The sequence below is a fragment of the Anabrus simplex genome, chromosome 2, assembly GCF_040414725.1.
Source record: "Anabrus simplex isolate iqAnaSimp1 chromosome 2, ASM4041472v1, whole genome shotgun sequence".
Classification (NCBI taxonomy): Eukaryota; Metazoa; Arthropoda; class Insecta; order Orthoptera; family Tettigoniidae; genus Anabrus; species Anabrus simplex.
The window spans coordinates 1,182,494,960-1,182,516,539 of record NC_090266.1 but is presented as its reverse complement, the minus strand read 5'-3'; the positions used below and the strand labels follow the sequence as shown (position 1 = coordinate 1,182,516,539).

Sequence of the window (21,580 nt, the reverse complement as noted above, 5' to 3'; positions counted from 1 at the left end):
AATTTCACTGCACAGCTCGGATGAACAGTAAATGCACATGGTTGAATAACAACAGCTTTTAATATAACTATCTGTTTGATGTAATGCATATTTAAAATGCAAGGTAAAATAGTCTATGGAATAGGTACACAGGCCTAAATTACACAAATTTCCAAGTCTTCTGTAAGGGAGCAGTTTCCAAATAAATAAATTACCTTAACGGCTTACCTGAAAGATACTTAAGCAAGGAGTATGTCTTTTTGTAGGAATGCAGATTTTGTCCTCCCTGTGGTAAATATCTGTTGTTATACTTTTGAACTCATGATGTCTACCCTTTCGTCATTTCTGATTTTTTTCCTTATGTTAAGATTTGTATTATTTCTTAGATGGATGTAAAGGTGGTTTGTTTACGAGTTTCCAGTATCTGTTGTTTTGTAGACTTTCATCCAGTATTTCTTATTTGCCCATTTTTGTTCATTGCAGGCTAAACGGCAGCAGCGCAAATTAAATTTCCTCATCACGCAGACTGAATTATATGCTCACTTCATGTCCCGCAAGCTCGGTGGAGCGAATCATCAGGAACAACTGAGAATTCTTAGTCAGTTGGAGGAGGAGAAAGTTCCACGATTAGCTGCAATTGACGATTATGATAGGTAATGCATATATTAATCTTGCATATATTAATTTTCATTGGTGAGTATTGTAAGAGACCATTCCTGTAGTTTATAATCTGTTTCACAGGAACATAAACCCATATTTCTATATTAGTACTAAAAATCTTGGTTGAAATATTTTCAAGAAATATGCTCAAGCATCTACTGTACAAAAGTGAGACAAAGAACCACTTGTAATATTTGAGGTTCTCATAATGGTTTCTTGCAGTGTTGGAAGGTCAGTAAGTGCTTGTAAATTGTACTTAGCACAATTTTACAGAATTGACCTGAATGCACTGTTACTTCCTGACGGTTGTAGATTTAATTTTGTAAAAGATAGAAAACTAAGATGTAGGATAGAAACCTAAAATGAGATTGAATACAATGCCTGGCTATTAAGAGCTAGGGAACAATAGAAATAATACAGTAGGACAAACATTTAAAGCCTGGAAGCCCAAACCTGATCTTCTCATGCAAACCTGAATTATTTTTGGGAAAGTCCACTGGTGGATTAAATACAGTCACATACGGTAGATTCTTTTTAGATTCTCAATAGCTGCAGTAATATCAGGTTGTTTTTATTATGTTCTTTCCCAGTGAAAATAAACCTGGAAAAGAAGAAATAACTTTTGGGAAATGACATTCGAAATTTCATTACCTCCAGATTGTCTCAGAACATTCTTCCGTCTCTTTTTTGTCTCTGAATGTAATATTACAGAATGAACGAAAGGGAAACAGCATCTTTTACGGGGTTACTAATAAGTAGGGACCTGAAAAAATTAGCATCTATTTGTTTCAAAATTAGCATCTATTTTTTCCAAAATTAGCATCTATTTACAAAGTTAAAATAATCGCATGGTATTATTAATTTTAACGATTCCAAGTTTATGAAGTGCAATTGAATCTTTTGAAACGACACATGTCAAAGTTTTGCCACAATTGAGTTAAGGCAAGTAATACAGTATTTAAGTATAGATGTATCGTTTTCTGCAGAAACTACACACGTCACTCCATTGCTTTATCCGGTAGCTCTGCCTGGTAATAATAGTTTGTTGGAGAAACAGCACTTGTCACTGACACTGTACGTTTTAAGTGGATATCTCCAAACTAAGATTTATTGACATGTGCTGTTTCAAAAAAAAAGATTCAGTTAGTGTCCTTCGTTCACATGCAATACAAATTCATTGTTCAAACGAAAGCATTGTCAGTACTTTGGCATTGCTTTTTTTCAAATTGCACCGTCTGTCTGTAACCACTGTGTTGTAATGAGACAACACACGCTCGCTATCTACATTGTTCGTTGGAGTCCACAACAACTCAAGACAGTATTTAGCAAATATGCTGAACTCCATCTGAACTGCAGTTAATGCAAGCATGACATCACATTATTCACTTTCTTTCATCTGGGTTTGAATTGCATGTTTCAGAGAACAGTAACCAGACCAGATATCGTTTCTGAGAGATCTGTTACTCCAAGCAATTTTTCAAGCTCATCTAATTTATCATTGTTGTACAAAATTATATTGTTTGGATACAAAGCTTGAGAAATTGACACAAAATGCTTATGGTTGGGGTCTTCAGCTTTCAATGTGGCTGGCGTGCACTGTGAAGAATGAGCAGCTTTGACAAATGTGTCTCTACATGCAGCCTGCTGTTGAGGAGTGAACTTAATCAAAGCATCATTAGTTGCCCCAGAAAAATTCCCCTCACAAATGAAGGTAGAACTGGCATCAAGGTTATGCAGTTTGGAGTAAAGGAGATGAGAGGTAGGATACAGAGACCCTTCAAGATCAGTAAGGAGGTCAACCAATCCAGCTGCATGATCTGTGACAAAAACCATGTGGGAGTGAAGCCTATTCACTTCTCAGTCACTCAGATCAGTCAGGTACTTACTACCACACCGTGCTCGATAGCTGCAGTCGCTTAAGTGCGGCCAGTATTCAGTATTCGGGAGATAGTAGGTTCGAACCCCACTGTCGGCAGCCCTGAAAATGGTTTTCCGTGGTTTCCCATTTTCACACCAGAAAAATGCTGGGGCTGTACCTCAATTCAGGCCACGGCCGCTTCCTTCCCACTCCTAGACCCTCCCTGTCCCATCGTCGCCATAAGACCTATCTGTGTCGGTGCAACGTAAAGCATCTTGCAACTTACTACCACAGTTGTTGATGTCTTTCATGTCAGACATCTTGAAAAATATAACATCAGTAAAGTAAGCACTCAAATAGAAGACAGCCTGAAACCAGCTATTCCATCGGGTTATGACAGGTGCAGGAAAAAGCTTTGCTTCCTTTGAAGCACCATACTTCGATGTTACGAATTGTAAATAATTATATTTTCGCTTTCTTGTGTTCGAAAATGCAGACTTTACCATCACAACCACATGATTTAAATCTGTCATCACCGCGACCCAACTATTGCCAAACATGCTGATCTTATGTGCCCAGCACTGTACATGCATTAAATGATCCCTATGACCACACTTAATGTTTCATAACACCGGGTCATGTACGGGGCACTGTCATTAACAAACACTTTAACTATATCATATGGTACACTATAACTGCGCAGAGCTTCTAAAACAGCATGAGAGCAGTTTGTAGCATTTCCTGCATCAAGATAGTTCACAGAAACAACATGCAGCTCTGTTTTCGATCTGGCTGGGACATTGAATATGATGATAAAAACACAATGGCCCATTCTATCTGTAGTTTCATCACAGAGTATGTTGATATTCTTCCCCACTAGAGCCCCTGCTGTTCTTTTCTGGTGGTCAGATGCAACTTCTAGAAAGGAAGAAAACCGCAAATTATAACAAAATAATTTAAAATTACTGGATCAATTGGGTACGGATAAGATAGTTCGATATGGAAATGGACTCAAATTTGGTATCCTTCAATTTTGCGCGTGGTTTTGATGTCGTAATACCTAAGATATGGAAATCACACTGTAATTCGGTATCCTTCAATTTATCAAATTATAATAATTAAAGAACCACCTTTCCAATACACAAAATCCTTATATTTAGGATGAAATCGTTTAATCACAAATTGGACATGTTTCACTCAATTTTGTGAGCATCATCAGCAATAGTTAACGTAAATCATTGGTGGGTCAGGGCCCTGATCCTAGTGTATATCACAAAAGAATGTCTAATATACATTGATAAAATATATAAATTTAACACTTTAAAATAATCAATAAGATTATTTATGTCTATTAAAACAAAAAATTTTATCATTAAAATTGTTTAAAATGTGAAACGGAATGGATGGCTTAAAAGTTAAAAATAGTATATGGTAATTAGATGTTCTTAAAAATCGTTGTCCAATATATCTACGCTCAATTGCATTAAACTGTTTATGATAAAATCAGTTTTTCATATCAGGGTGAGTTCTTATTATAAACTATATTGCTGTTTTTTAAAAATAAAGATGATGAGAAACGCTAAAATCGCACACGATGGTTGAAAAACGAAGTTCACTGGTAATAAAATGTCGTCTAGATCGGCGTAAATTAGCCTTTATGGGACTCCTTGCATTGTAATTTCAGCCGTTATTTTGTGCAGTAATGTGTTGAAATTGTTCTTCTAACGGAGAATTACTGATCTATTATATGGAATTGATCGGATGTATCCTGAAAAAGAAAAAGGGGGGAGGGGAAATATGAGTGTCGTCTGTTGGAAAATTTTTTTTAAAGAGTGTGGCACTTTAAGGAGATGATAACGGAAAGCACTTACCCGTGTGTGAACTGGTCCCTTGGTTGTTTACTTAGGTTTGATGGTAACTGGCTTACTGCTGCGTGTGTTATACGAATACAGTCGTGGAAACGGGGAAGGTAGCGGTGAGGGGAAGGGAGGCGGGGCATTGCGCGAGTTATCAGCCAATGGGGAGGATGCAATGGTAGGAAGCGTTGTGGGTGTGGCTACTGTTGCTGCTGTTGCTACGGGAGGATTAAAAGCATGTTTATAATGGAAAATCTTCAGGAAATTATTAGCATTAATACCGAATTTAGCAATTAATTTGGGGATTTGCTCAATTATGGGGCTGTTAATATCCGATACATCATTTAAATTACTATCCTTATTGAAGTATTGGTCCAAGGAAATATAAACATTTTCATACCCGGTCATTAGACTGCTTTTATTTATGTATTTGAGTATTTGCATATCTTGATCGATAGTACTGAAGTTATGCCCTGTGTCTCTCATATGAATACTCATAACATAATTCTTTCTGTGTTTCAGGGCATTATAATGTTCTAAATATCTTATTTGAAAACTGCGGCCAGTTTGCCCTATATAAGAAAAATTGCACTGTGTGCATTTAAGTCTATATATTCCCGAGTTTGAGTATTTGTCGTAAATTGTATTGACGGAATTAGAATTGAAAAAGATATTACGGTTGGTGTTATAGGTTCGGTATGCGATGTTAATATTATGCTTATTTAATGGTTTAGTGACATTATGAATAGCTGGGTTGGTGAAAGTAAAAGTAGCGAAATTTGTTCTTTTGGTTTTTTCGGGAACTAGTGTAGTTGAATTCTTTAGTTTAATTTTATCCATGATTCTGGTGATCATTTCAGGTTTAAAACCATTCGTCATGGCTAGTTCTTTGATGAAACGTATTTCTTTATCTCGATTAGCTTTAGAAAGGGGAATGTTCATGGCCCTGTGAATCAAGCTGTAAAATGTAGCTTGCTTATGGGAGTGAGGGTGCAAGGATTCGCTTTTTATTGTTATAGGGGCAGCAGATGGTTTCCTGTAAATTTGGTAAGTGAACTCATCTTTATCTCTAGTCAAGGTTAAATCTAGAAAGTTTAGGGAGTTGTTGATCTCGTCCTCTTTAGTAAACTGAATACTAGGGTTAAGGTTGTTAAGAAGCCTGAGTACGTTGTCACTATTATTCAATTGTTTATCTATGATAACGAATGTATCATCCACAAATCTCAGCCGTAGATTTACGCCGTTAATTTTATCAATTATTAATTTGGTTTCTATATCGTCCATAAAGATATTGGTTAGAATGCCGGAAATTGGGTCGCCCATTGCTAATCCTTTTTGATGATATATTTTATTATTAAATGTGTGATAGTTATTGTTAAGTACAAATTTCGATAAATTAATAAAATCGTCTATTTCGTATCTGCTTAGATTGTTTTGTTTCATAAGGTTAGATTTTACGATTTTAATTGTGTCAAATACGGGGATGTTCGAATACATGTTAGTGATGTCATAAGATACCATAACGTGATTATCAGTTAGTTTGAATGTGGACAATTTGTTACAGAAATCTACGGAATTCTTTATGTAGGCTTTATTGTTGAATTTATAATGCTTATATAGGAAACGATGCAAAAATTTTGAAACGTTATATGTGGGACTATTTTTACAATTTATAATGGGGCGCATTGGAATCTCTTGTTTATGTATTTTTGGTAAAGCTCTGGCTGTGGGTAATTTAGGGTTCATTATGGTAAGTTTTTGTTGTTCGCACTCTTGTAAAAGAAAAGAAGACTTCTTTAACAGGTTCTTAAGGTCTCTTTGGATTTTTAAAGTGGGGTCTTTTTCCACTATATTATAAGTTTCAACGGAAAAGAAGTTTTCGGTTTTGCTAATGTATTCATCTTTATTCATTAGTACCGTTGTGGGACCTTTGTCTGCTTTTGTGACTATAATATTGTTGTTATTGATTTTGTACTTAAGTTCGGTTATCTGTTTGTTAAAGTTTGATAATGACATAGAATTCAATTCTTTAACTAAAGAGGGGAGATTCTTCTTTACTTCGTATTTCACGTCATTTCGATGTTCGATTGGGAGTTTTAAAATACTAGATTCAGCCTCGGCAATATTGGTAATGAGGTCGTCAGACTTATTGGAGTTGGGCCAGTTGAATTTCATGCCTTTATTCAAGAGGTCCATTTCACTGCTAGAAAGTGTGGTATTAGATAGATTGATTGTGGAGGGAATTTTGCGCAGTTTCGATGTCGTAATACCTAAACTGTAGCCGATCAATGAAATCGAAACTTACCCGGTAAATATACTTCACGTAGAGTTCTCACACAGGCAGCTCTTCATTTGAAAACTCAGTAATCCAGGCTCTTAGCTCTTTGCTTTTCAGCTTTTCCAGAGGTATATTTGCTTTGGCAAATACTTCAACTGTGCGTTTCGAGAAGTTATCTCTGGAAATTTTTCGTCTTTTACAATTAACTAACTGTGTAAGCACAGAAGATTGCTTTCTATGAGACATACTAGCAGCAGGGATTGAACTTTCGTTATCGCGTCGCTTACCCACGTGTTTTTCAAATTTAATATGTTTCACAATGCTATCGTTTTTTCCCACCCAACTCGGCAATTACAATACTTGCAAAACACTGTCGCTGAATCTGTGGCATATAAACCATCCTTTGCATATTGCTGAGCCCTTTCGTGCGTAGTTTTTGTCGTGTGTCCCATAACCTAAACAATCGCTTGACTTTCTGCTCTTCACTAGTTTCAATTTTGAACAACAGGAAAACAACGCTGCGTCTATCTCGTTATTTCCGTGACACTCGATTTACATTTCGATAATAATCGATACAGATCTTATTCACCTTGCTATTCTCATTGTAAATATAGATTAGTCAGCAAGCAGCAATCGATCGGCTACTTTTCTTCATCGATCGGAATGGTCGAAAGATTTATGCATCATATTTTGAGTATTTCTGACGATTTTGCTGAAATATGTTGTTTTTGCCAGTAAAATAGCACATTTTTGCAGAATTTGCACCAAAATTGCATATTCAGACTGATTTCACATTTTGGGTAACAATTCGCATTTTGTTGCACTTCTATTTATGCGTAAAAATGATTTTATTCCACATTAGAATTACCGTATTCTTGGATTCAGTACAAGATTAAAAAATTCGCAATTTATCGCAAATGCGATTTTTTTTCTGGTCCCTACTAATAAGCCACTCTCGGGTTTGAAACATTAATAGTGCAATAACAATGGCAGACACAGTAGAATGACGTTCATCAACAGATAAAGAATCTCTCCAAGTTTATTACGTACCTTACAAATGCTTGCTTGTTAGGTGCACTGTTTTTGACATGGCATACAGCAGTCCCATATTCCAATTCCTGCCACAGATGCCCCAGCATCTCGCACTCGGTACCAAAATCATGCATCATCATTTCTTACAATTTTGGTAAGTTACGTGCCATATGGTGCACGTACACACTATCCTTGATGTAACCACATATGACAAAAAGTAATGTGGGGTTAAGCCAGGTGACCCTGGAGACCATTGGAAGAAAAGAGGAGTAATGTCAAGTAGCACATCCGATCCAACGATCCGCAACTGTGGCAGAGCCCCATCCTATTGCAAAACTTATTCCTCGTTATTTTCTTGTAATTGAGCTGCTGAGAGAAAAAAACGGGTCATGTCACTGGATTGTAGTTTTGAGATATATACAATTTTTTAAATATAATTCTGTATAATAATATTCCTACACCTTATAATTAACCCTACATGCTCATTAGGAAGATTAAAGTCATACACCAAAATATGTAATCTTATGGTATCGACGCATACTAGGAAATTGATATAGAAAATGACTGACAAGTCTCGGTTTTAATTTAAACAACACTCGTTTGACCAAAAATAAAGTTTAACTCAAAAAATGTGTACAGTTTTATAACAAAATGTATTTTTTAATTATTTAAGCATATTATTAATATGCATTCTAAATAAGTGAATAAACATGTCCTATAACAAAACATACATATCAAAATCGACGCTGTCATGGAAAGACAAGTCTATAACCTATCAGTATCTTGGCTTGTAACATGAAAGGGATAATACAAAAGGATTTTCTTACTAAACAATCCAGGATATTTGGTCAGACAACTATGTTCATATTTGATTTGGATGCCAGATTTCACTCCTGATCACTGTCCCAAACTTCACTTTCGCACGGCACAAAATTTCACCACTGGTTTAGACACGGAAAGAGTTACTGAACAAGTTCCATTTTAGCATCAACAGATGCGGAATCATATAAAGATAAGAACCACAGTAATAACTCTCATACCGCCAAAGTGATGACTAGTCCCCTTTTTGATATCAGCGGCTTAATTGTGACAGTAAACACTCTCTCGATGTGTCTAGGTACAGTGTACTGGTAATAGTTCCTTCTTCGAAGAAAAATGGACAATAGACCTTTGACCAAAAAAAAAACAAAAAAAAACCCATCCACTTGAGGGGAATCATGGATGTAGTTTACAGGTAGGTGAGGATTGTGCTTACCCCAATGTGTACATTGTAACAATTTACTGCGCCAGCCACATGAAAAGTGGCCTCGTCACTAAAAATTAGTTTTTCTCTGCCAAATCATCGTCCTCTAGCTGCTCTTGAAAATCCACTCAGAACTGTCAACAGTGGTCAACAATGAGATCAAGATCTTGGATTTTTAGCACCTACAACTTCTGCAGCTGGTGCAAACATTTGCACAGAATATACCTGACAGTTGACTGAGACATTGTGACTCCTGACTTGAACAATTAGTTGATTTCTTACGGCTCCTGGCATACGCTTCTCTCACATGTTTGACAGTATTGGCCAATGGTCCTGGCTGTCCTCGTCGTTTAGCATCATGCTGGCAGCCAGTCTCTGGAATTTCATGAACCATACATGAATTATTTTGTCTGTGGGTGCTGCAGTGTGATATTTTGCCCAAAACTGCCATTGTACCCTTTCAACTGATTCACATTGAGGGAATTTGTAGATGTAATATGCTTCATGTCCGGCCCCGCGGTGTAGGCGGCAACGCGTCCACCTGTCACTCGGCGGTCCCAAGTTCGATCCCTGGTCGGGTCAGGGTTTTTTAATTGTTATGATTACTATCTCTGGCCTGGGGATTGGGTGTTTGTGACGTCCTTAATTTACCTTTCCTCACACACAACATTCCACACTAATGCCATTCCAATTACACACAGGTTCATACAATATGGTGCCAGTAGGGGCAGAAGATCCACATGGGTCGATGCCCCGAACAAATAGAATTTAAAAAAAGAAGCTTCATTGTCATCATTGAGTACCAGCTTGTTTTTTTTTCATTGACTGTTTTTTTTTGTTAAGAAGGAAGCCGTATTTTCCAGTGTCGACTTAGTCAAATAGGACATAAATTTTTTTTCCAGTCTGTCAAAAAATAGTTTGTATTTTTTACAGGTATCTTTATAGTGTTTTAATTTTAATTGAAATTTTGTGTGTTCGACAGACTGGAAAGTTTTTATGTCCTTTTCATTGACTGCCATCAAGCAACTAAATCTGCAATCAATTATAGATGCAAACTTGGAGAGAATCTGTGTCTGTTGATACGAGTTGTTTTGCTGTGTCTGCCATAGTCTTTGCACTTCCAATTTTTTAAACCCGGGAGGGTCTTACGTATAACCCTGGATTATTTGTCTATTACAATCTGGGCTGGAAGCAAACGTTTCTTACTGTATTAGCATATTTACTCGCATTTATCTTGCCATCAAGTATACTACGCCCCTAATTTTCTATATGGAATCGAAGGAGAAAAATGATTCCTGCTTAATGTCACCTTGGGTTTTCTTCATGGAGCAGTGTAAAAACAACAAGGTATAACATGCATGCGTGCTCTCAGCTCAAGGTCAAACTGTCTCTCATCACTCGTATCTTACTTGCAGTTGTTCTCTTCCCTTGTTTGGCGAACGGCAGGTAGGTAAATCTGGATCCCAGGGTATTCTCTGGCCTGATGAGGAAGATGGAATGTGACCCTGTTCAACTTATTGCAATTTCAGTAAGTTATACCAGTCTACAGTATGTGTAAGATGTAAGGTATCAGATTGGGTCGAGTGTATTATGATACCTTAATTTCTTTCCTGCAAGATTTCGCTCGTAGGTAAGTTATGGAGAAGTGCTCAAGTTTAAGGCAAGTTTTAAAATTTGAGTGATTCAGTTTGCAGTGAAACACTGTAGTCGTGCCTCCAGCCAAGAATTTAAGGCGACTGAGTTTAATTTTAATACGGTATTTCCCGGCATAATCGTCGCACTTTTTATACCAAAATTTTCGAAAAAATAGTAGGGTGCGACCATTATACGAAGAATTTTTAATACCAGTATTTGTATTACTCAAAAAATTTATTTATAACTAAATTGTATTCAATACAAATTTAAGATGCACGTAATACTCACGTTTATACATCAAAATAATTAAAATAGTCTAAAACAAAATTCATAATAATTCTCAACAATTCGGCGAACGTTTTTCCAACCTGCAAATAAAAACGAACGTATTAAGTTAGTCATTAATTTGAGTATTAAAGTTAAAATATTACACTTGCAAAAAATTATCGCTTTGTTGTGAAATACGGACTTACCAGTACACAATTTATTCCAAATCTTCTGTGTCGCTATCGCATGTTTCGGTATCTGATGCGCCGTCCTCACCGCTGTTAATACCGGCATCAGATTCTTCATCTCTCTGCCACACTGCGTCATCTTCGGATCCATCTAGTGCATTCAAAATCGCAGTCCTTTTGAAGCTCTTGGAGACTAGTTCACGTGGTATAAGATCCCAACTCTTCATCACCCACGAGCATAGCAAGTCCAAGGGTGGACGCTTGATATTTCCAGTGGGCGTCAATTGCTGATCGCCGCTCGTCATCCACTCGTTGTAAAATCGACGTAAGCGGTCTTTAAAGGGTTTATTAATACATACGTCTAGTGGCTGCAAAGCAGATGTTAGGCCACCAGAAATGACTGTCTGTCGTGTCTTATTTTTGCTAAGAAGTTGCTTCACTTCGTTCACGAGGTGACCTCGGAAACTATCTAAAACAAGCAGAGCTGGTTGTTGTAGTAGTGCACCGGGTCTTCTATCCCACACTGTTTTAACCCAGTCCAGCATGAGTTCTACTTCCATCCAACCCTTTGGTTGCACTTGTACATGAATTCCACGGGGAAACTGTATATTCTTAGGCATCGTTTTCCTCTTGAAAATGATGTAAGGTGGCAACTTTCTTCCGTCAGCTATAATGGCTAGCATTGCCGTGCATCGCAACTTCTCACTACCGCTGGTTTTCATTAATACACTCCGTGATCCTTTTAGCGCAATAGTGCTGTTGCGAGGCATATCAAAAAAGATTGGAATCTGATTGGCATTACTAATTTGAGAAAGCAAGTACGAAGTTTCCTTGCGCAAACGTATGACAAATCGGTGAAAATTTACAATCTTGTCTGTGTAATCAGCAGGCATCTTTTGGCTTAGTGTTCTCCTTCGCACTGACAGATTGTGTCGTCGCATGAACACCTTAATCCACCCACGACTCGCCTTAAACTGAGTTATGTTGTGTTTGCGCGCTACCTCCCGTCCCTTAATTTGTAACATTTCATATGATACACTGCAGCCATTGCTACGTATTTCATTGACGTACATAAACACTTCTTCGTCAGTTGTTGAACTGTCCGGGCTTCTCCAGCCCTACTAATTTAATATATCATTTTATGCGATATCATTTGATATCAAGTTTATCCGCCATCGGCAGTTATTCATAACAACATATTTATTCTACGTCAAGCATTTGTAAATAAGGTTTTTGCAATCATATTATATATATTATAACATTATTTATTATTTATTATTATATTATGAAAGATAGGAATTTATTATGTATTGGATTTGGTTAATATGTTGAAATATAGTTTTTGTCATTTCATCTCATATTTGTTTATACGGAAAAGGTTATTCTTGAGCGTGGAAAATTACATGACTCACTGGGTTTAACTCATGAGCCAAGGCTAGTAAACAGCGACCCGCGCGCGAGGCTTGCAAGCTGGTCAGCTACATCATCGCCACGCCTACTGGACTTGTCAAGAAAGAAGAGAAGGGAAGTTGATAATTCGATCTACGAATCAGATACTTCGTTGTATATGAGTTTTGAGATTGAACTGTTACCAAGAGTGGGGGTGAGCCCGGATATATAGAGATTCTCACCACAAGAACGGACCCTAACTTCTACTGTGAACATCTACTGTGAACGACGTTATTGATTTTTGTACAGTGTGTTGTCGCTTCGATACAGTACTTAGCTGCGGTTATGGTATTGGATCTACAACGAAACAAGCTTACAGCTTGTGTTATATTCAGTAAATCTTCTGGACGAAGAACTATGCTTAGTTCAAGTCTACGGAATTTGGTACAAGTCTGTACCGTATAAATAGTATAGCTCAGTTGGATTGAGATTTCTACTAATATGGAAAAATTCATATCTCTTGAATTTTCTCCCCTTACGATCAACGCTGATCAGTTTTTACAGGTATAGGGCCAATGTCTAATTTAAAGACTAGGCAATTAGGGAGTGCTAGTCCAGATAGCCCGTACCATATCAGGGAAGGAAGGAAGGAAGGATGTCCATGGAGCCAATTCTACATCGAGAAGAAGAGAACGAGTAGCCACGGAAACCCGATGACTTCAACGAAAGCTGCAATTGGTGAGCTTCAATTAGATAAAGCAAGCAATTAGTAAATTCAGTAAAGTAAATTCTAAATCCCTACACGCTTTAAGGAACTTTTCCGATTCATCTCATTATTTTTTTTGTATAATAAATTCATTTGTATTTTATACATACATACATACATACATACATACATACATACATTATCATTATAGACTGTTATGCCTTTCAGCGTTCAGTCTGCAAGCCTCTGAGAATTTACTAAACGTCGCCACAATCCTTGATTTGCAACTAGTGTTGTGGCCTCATTTAGTTCTATACCTCTTATCTTTAAATCGTTAGAAACAGAGTCTAACCATCGTCGTCTTGGTCTCCCTCTACTTCTCTTACCCTCCATAACAGAGTCCATTATTCTCCTAGGTAACCTATCCTCCTCCATTCGCCTCACATGACCCCACCACCGAAGCCGGTTTATGCGTACAGCTTCATCCATCGAGTTCATTCCTAAATTAGCCTTTATCTCCTCATTCCGAGTTCCCTCCTGCCATTGTTCCCACCTGTTTGTACCAACAATCATTCTTGCTACTTTCATGTCTGTTACTTCTAACTTATGAATAAGATATCCTGAGTCCACCCAGCTTTCGCTCCCGTAAAGCAAAGTTGGTCTGAAAACAGACCGATGTAAAGATAGTTTCGTCTGAGAGCTGACTTCCTTCTTACAGAATACTGCTGATTGCAACTGCGAGCTCACTGCATTAGCTTTACTACACCTTGATTCAACCTCTCTTAGTATATTACCATCCTGGGAAAACACACAACCTAAATACTTGAAATTATCGACCTGTTCTAGCTTTGTATCACCAGTCTGACATTCAATTCTGTTGAATTTTTACCTACTGACATCAATTTAGTCTTCGAGAGGCTAATTTTCATACCATACTCATTGCACTTATTTTCAAGTTCCAAGATGTTAGACTGCAGGCTTTCGGCACAGTCTGCCATTAAGACCAGGTCGTCAGCATAGGCCAAACTGCTTACTACATTTCCACCTAACAGAATCGCTCCCTGCCATTTTATACCTTTCAGCATATGATCCATGTAAACTACAAACAGCAAAGGTGAAAGATTGCAGCCTTGTCTAACTCCTGTAAGTACCCTGAACCAAGAACTCATTCTACCATCAATTCTCACTGAAGCCCAATTGTCAACATAAATGCCTTTGATTGATTTTAATAATCTACCTTTAATTCCATAGTCCCCCAGTATGGCGAACATCTTTTCCCTTGGTACCCTGTCATATGCTCTCTCTAGATCTACGAAACATAAACACAACTGCCTATTCCTCTTGTAGCATTTTTCAATTACCTGGCGCATACTGAAAATCTGATCCTGACAGCCTCTCTGTGGCCTGAAACCACACTGGTTTTCATCCAACTTCCTCTCAACGACTGACCGCGCCCTCCCTTCCAAGATGCCAGTGAATACTTTGCCTGGTATACTAATCAATGAGATACCTCGATAATTGTTGCAATCCTTCCTGTTCGCTTGCTTATAGATAGGTGCAATTACTACTTTTGTCCAATCTGAAGGTACCTTACCAACACTCCACGCTAATTTTACTACCCTATGAAGCCATTTCATCCCTGCCTTCCCACTATACTTCACCATTTCAGGTCTAATTTCATCTATTCCTGCTGCCTTATGACAACGGAGTTTATTTACTATCCTTTCCACTTCCTCAAGCATTGTATTTTATATTGCGTTAATTTTCTTTCTTAAGCGATACTTAATGGTTAATTATTTAAAATCCTACCCCTGTGATTTAAGTATAAGTCTCTATGCTAGTAAATATAAATTTTGGTTTACAGTTTTGTTTAAAACTGTAACCCTGGCGCCCAAACATCACATAGAGAAATGGGAAACCATGGAATGTTAATTGTTTCTATTTGCGTGGCAATTTGCGGGCAAGCCACAAATAGTTTATTTGATATTCATGTGTCCCCAAGGTAATAACTTTCAACTCCCCAAGTGTCTTGATGAGGAGAGCGAACAGTTACAGTTGTAGGAATCTTCCCTGTTTTAGGACCTCTAAACGGGCCTCTAGAAGGGTTTGTGCTTTTTAGCTTGTTTTTTAATTTCCGCCAGTCACACACCAACTTTTCACTCACTGAAAATTTTCTTTCTGCAGCTCTGTTCCCGTGCTGTTCAGCGAAGGCAATTACGCTTAGCTTTAAGCCCGCGGAATAGTTTCTATATTTACCCATAATCGCTTATAAATGCTTCACACATTAATGTTTTGCAATATAAATGACTTTCCGTAATTGTTCACTATTAAAACAAATTATTTCTACAAACACCCCAAACACAAATTAAAAACTTAAATTCTCACGCACACATGTCTGCAGTAATCACGTCAGTCACAAACAAATAAATGCGTATGTGATCTGTCCATTCCAGAGCAGCCAATACTATTAGGCAGCAAGGAAGCATGCAGCAATTTGTTATCAGTTGAGCTCGTTGGTTGCGACACACTAGTGCGCTTGCGCAAAGCTCGCAAACCGGAGCACGGACATCTTCATACATCGTTCTAGCTAGTGCGGTGTTGATCTACTGTAGTTGACCGTGTTCCGAGACGTCAGTAACAAACATTCATTTTTTCAATTTCTTTTAAACATACGGTAATTAGGTTAATATTTCTTCCGAGTTATTGATGATTTTACATTACATTACTGACGAGTTTATAAAATAAAATGTTATTATCATTGGATAATAATTATCTTGACTGCTTGGGTAAAAGTTTTCATCCCATGCCCGGACACTTATGACGTAGTAGTAAGATAAGAGTCTAGCGATGACAACTGAGACTTCGTAAATAATTCTGCTGACCGTGAGCTGAATAATTCTGTGGAAATGTGCGTTATCGTCTTGGATTTCACTTCGTGCGCAATAACGCAGGAGCCGGCCCCATGGTGTAGGGGTAGCGTGCCTGCCTCTTACATGGAGACCCCGGGTTCAATTTACGGCTGGGTCAGGGAATTTTACCTGTATCTGAGCCTATAACGACCCTACGGAGTCAGTTTCTTTCCAGTTGCAGCCTTTTAAATTGTTAAGTTTATGTTAATAATAAAGTAACATTTATGGAACTCTCAATACATTTCTCTCTCCCATGGTTTCCATCTGTATGAAACTTCTATCATTGTTTTGTTAAACTTTTTGAATAATATGTTGGATAAGTAATAGTTATTTAGATGTATGTCTTATTTCCAGTGAGTTAATGAAACAGAAAGCGAAGAAAAATGTCCGAGAAGCATTCTTAGCTGAACAGAATCGAACTCGTCAATTTGCTCATGGAGTTGCTAATGAACTGTCTGAAGACTTCAAGCTGACGGAGACTAGCATCAGTGCTGATGAAGAGCGCCCACAGCCATCAATATTCCGTGGAAATTTGAAGCATTACCAACTAAAAGGCATGAATTGGTTGGCTAACCTTTACGATCAGGTTTGTTTTTTTGTAGTTTTCTGATGTAAAATATCATCACATCATCATCATCATCTTCTTCCCTTACCAAGATGCAGCTGGTTCGGCAAGTGTACTTTCTGTCCATTTTATTCCTCTGTTCTTCATTCTTCATACATTTATGGGGGTGTGATTTTTTGATATTGATGATAGGCAGTAGAATTTGTTAAAAACATAATTTTATGCATAGAAAATACAAATTTCTTCACTGAATTCTTAATTGTGTAATATATATATCCTCACATAATCACAGTTCTTGAAATTACCCCATAATTGCGATATTCTGAACAAGAAACTGGTTTTTATGAATAATACACACAAAATATTACTTTATTTCAAATAGAGAGCGGAAATTTTTCGTGAAAATATATGTATCAACTTTTCGACACATTTCATCTTTCAGCATTACATGCAAGTGGCATCTGGCAATGATGTATGCATAGCTGAAAGAACATCATCAATGTGGAAGCACATTCTGGTAACGGTTGTCTCTTTCATGCCTTACTGGAAGCAAGAAGACTGTGCCATCAACACCTCACAGTCGAATGAAACTGAATGCTTGCACTTCTTGTGGCTATTTGAATGAACTGGCAGGGCACGGCAGGTTCCTGTTTTAAGTTTCAAAGCACATCGCAGGAGCACGTGACCCGTATTGTCTGCTGAAATAGGATTTTAGTTGTGTATTTTATCAATTTTCAGTATGGGAAAACCATCCATGGTTACTGTGCATCCTTGTGCTTTGAAATATGCAAAAGAAAGCTGTTGTGGTTTTTATGTGTAGGCTAAAATTATGATGTGCAAAATATGTAACACGAGAATCATACAGCAACAAAAAGATTCATGCGATTGTAGATTATAAATAGTGAAGTGGTTATGTGAACGAATCGTATCCATAAAATTTAATTGTAATTTTTGTCCTAAATGGAGGATAACAATTGACTTCGCGCACAAATCAACAGTAAAATTAGCAGTAAAGTAATAAGTACCATTATTACTAGAGAAATATACATACGTACCTATAGTGACTATGTCGCTGTAGACACAACCATCTCCTGTAGCATTCCACTTTATCGTGCCATTTTTCGTTTCCTTCCTGAGCTCCAGGGCTAGCACCGAAGAATGGGAGTGCTATTCAAAATTAGAACTGAGGGAGATATTCATGTTAATGTGGTTATGGGATTCTAAATCTCCCATCTCAGCGACTGCCAGGATCCTTAATGTCACCAAGCATTGTTTGGTCCGCTTCATCGTGGTGTAGTTTGTTTACTCCTCGGGGTCCAGGGCTAGCACTGACGAATGGGAGTGCTATGTCTGTGAATTCTCAATATCATTGTCCATCATGACTAGCACTGGCAGTTGAAACGGGAAAATGGAGGTGAAAAGTATATCGTAAGTAATACAAAAATGCTTTTTGTCGAAAGAAAAATAGCATGATCTCCGGACCGATAATTATTGAGTTATGGGTGCAAGTTAACAACTTGCCGCGCCAAGTAACATAAAGCAAAGCGAAGCTGTTCAGAGAAGTTAAGTGACCGAAGACTTCACACACAAAAGTGTTACATGAACAAAAGACTTGCTGAAGTGCTGTGACATAGTAGAATTCAGAGTCGTAATGTAGCAAGGTATGTATGTATGTATTTCTCTAGTGATAATAGTATTTTATTGATTTACCACTAATTCTATCTTTGATTTGCATAAGAGTCATTATTATCTTCCATTTAGGATAAAAATGTTAATGTAATTTCATGGAAAAGATTCATTCACATTGCCTTGTGAAGTTCCCAAGAATAATAAACAAGCTCAGGAGAAAAAAAAAAAAAAAGAAAAGACAGTTGTCAATCAGAAACTGTTTCATTAACGCTAAACGCTTTAAAATTGTGGAGGAGGAATTTATAACAAGCATGGTGTCAGACTTCTTGGGAGCAAACATTCCAATGAGCAAACTTAACCCCTCAGTATTGAAGCCTAGATGAACAAACGTATGTATGTTATGAGTGTTCAGCCCGGAGGCTGGTTTGACCTCAACAGCTCCACCATCAGCCATCAAGGGGGCTCAGGCATCACTGAAGAGGCGTACTTGGGATATGAGGAGTGAGATAGTTTCCCATTGCTTTCCTCACCGAGCCAGAAGTTGCTATTACATCTCTGTCTGCCAAGCCCACTGAAATACCTGCACCAGTGGACCTTATGAGTGACATTTTCACGCCATTCATACCGGACTTGCTGCATACGGAATGGCATTATTAGCATCGCTCATATCTCGGTCACTTTCATGTTGTCAAAGCCTAGGATGAGACTGAGGCTGGGCAATGAAAGTAACAAATTTGTTCTAGCCCTCACCAGAAGACATAGCATACTGTAAACACTAGGTCTTGCCAGCAAAGGCATGGATGAACAAATACCGAGCTCAAGAAGATTTTGCGTATTCTGGTTCTGTGCACCCTTTAATTCACTACATACTTTTTGCAGTACAAGGGTATGTACAGGAGCCTCCGTGGCTCAGACGGCAGCGCGTCGGCCTCTCACCGCTGGATACCGTGGTTCAAATCTCGGTCACTCAATGTGAGATTTGTGCTGGACAAAGCAGAGGCGGGACAGGTTTTTCTCCGGGTACTCCGGTTTTCCCTGTCATCTTTTATTCCAGCAACACTCTCCATTATCATTTCATAGCATTTATCACTCATTAATAAATCACCTTGGGAGTGGCGACCCCAATGTAATAACAGCCTATATATGTTTCATTTATTACATCCCTGACCCGGTCAATGACTGGAAAACTTGTAGGTTTTCATTTTTTTTTCACAAGGGTATGTACAATGAAAAGAGAACATGCAGTTAGTTATACAGAAATAATAGAAATCAAATAGAAACACAAGTTGGTAATGTGAGATTTTGAATAAAAATTACCAAGCGAGTTAGCCGTGTGGTTAGGTGTGCGCGCAGCTGTGAGCTTGCATTTGGGAGATAGTGGGTTCGAACCCCACTGTTGCCAGCCATAAAGATGATTTTCCATGGTTTCCCATTTTCACATCAGGCAAATGCTGGGGCTGTACCTTAATTTAAGCCACGGCTGTTTCCTTCGCACTCCTAGCTTTTACCTATACTATCGTTGCCATAAGACTTACCTGTGTCGGTGTGATGTAAAGCCAATTGTAAATTTTTTTTTTAAAAATAAAAAATTATCATTCATTTTGTGACAGATCAATACCGTGTATAGCTGTCTCAGGCAGTGAGGCATGGTTGAACACAATGAAGCATACTCAGCTCCAAAAAAGCCAACTTGTTCTGGGGCAGATTATCCCACTCTTGGAGAGCAGTTTTTAGTCATTTGCTGAAAGGCTAGAAGATTAGGACGGTGGGCAGTTGTTTTCTTCAGTTTATATCATAGGATACATGTATGACACAGTTCATGTCCGCAGAATATATCGGATCACATCATTTGCTGTATGCCATGTGTCTCATGGGACTGATTGACCACTCTGGCTCTGTGCACAAGCATTATCATCCACTATTGTAAAACAGTAGGAGCAAATCCCGCAACTACAGGGATTGGAGGATGTTGTCTCTGTATACTACACCAGGTATGTTACTCTGGATAAGAATACCAGGTGTATGCATAAGTCTTATCCAGTTTCATTAAGAGATGGCACCAGCGAACAGTATGCAGCATATGAATTTGACATGTACGTCAGTTTGTTCGTCTGACATTAATCTACCAACACACAAGTTGAGTCTGTCAAACACTAGTGCCTGTGTTGTATCATTCAGTGATTATATTGATGTTTGTGCCTGAGAAAGAAACTTTGTGGCACACATTCCTTTTCTCATTTAATCAAAAGCAAAAGGCTGTGAAAAGTCATTCTTTGCTGATAGAAACATATGGTGAACATGCTCGATCGATTAGAAGAACATGTGAGACAGTTTCGACAAGTTAAACATGGTGATTTCAATGTGAAAGATAGTGCGTGCTTTGGTAGACCACAAAAGTGCGAAGACGAGCAATTACATGTGTTATTGGATAATGACCCAACTCAAACTCGACAGCAGTTGGTACAAGCATTAAATGTGTCACAAGCACACGATTTGAATGAACAGTAAATGGAAAAACGAAAGTCAGTTGTGAAATGCTGCTTCAACACCATGAAAGAAAATAATTTTTGTACCGAAGTGTAAGGGGTGACGAAAAATGGATTTATTTTGAAAACCATAAGCGGAGAAAATAGTGGCTGTCACCTGGCGAAGCAGGTCCTTCCACACGAAGGCCAAATCGCTACGACAAAAACCATGCTTTGTGTCTGGTTGGACCGGAGCAGTATTGTGTATTGTGAACTCTTGAAGCCTGGTGAAACCGTTAATGCACAACGCTGCTGGCAACAAAAGATTAATTTAAATCACGCATTGATAGAAAGTCGACCAGAATGGGCGAGAAAGCATGGCAAAGTGATTTTGTTACATAACAATGCGCCATCTTACACAGCAAAACCTGTGAAAGTCACCTTGAAATCGCTTGGTTGGGACATCATTCCGCATCTGTCATATGTCCCCGACCTGGCGCCATCTATCACCTCTTCGCATTAATGGGGCACGCGCTCGCAGAGCAGCACTTCAGCAATTTTGAAGAAGTTGGAAAATGGCTCGAAGAATGGTTTGCCACAAAAGACAAGCAGTTTTTCTGGCATGGTATTCATAACTCACCTGAAAGATGGGCAAAGTGTGTTGAAGCCAATGATCAATATTTTGAATAAACAAAGAATGAATATCCCGTGAAATTATGTGTTTTCTTTACCACAAAAACTGGCAAAATCTATGCACCAACTTATGGTACATCTACCAAATATGATCCCACCCAGAAACATGACTTGCATCCAGGAGATGGTGGGTTCGAATCCCACTTTCGGCAGCCCTGTGGATGGTTTACCTGGCTTCCCCATTTTCACACCAGGCAAATGCTGGGGCTGTACCTTAATTAAGGTCAC

General features: G+C 38.2%; 1 protein-coding gene across 1 annotated transcript in view; it reads left to right on the top strand.

The window, feature by feature from the left end:
* The window catches only part of LOC136863826 (chromatin-remodeling ATPase INO80), a 396,793-nt gene that overhangs the window by 107,085 nt on the left and 268,128 nt on the right, over nucleotides 1-21,580 (top strand). Inside the window, exons 8-9 of the mRNA XM_068226103.1 lie at nucleotides 463-632; nucleotides 16,355-16,586. Coding sequence (XP_068082204.1) covers nucleotides 463-632; nucleotides 16,355-16,586 — 402 coding nt within the window. The remainder of the gene's footprint in view (nucleotides 1-462; nucleotides 633-16,354; nucleotides 16,587-21,580) is intronic.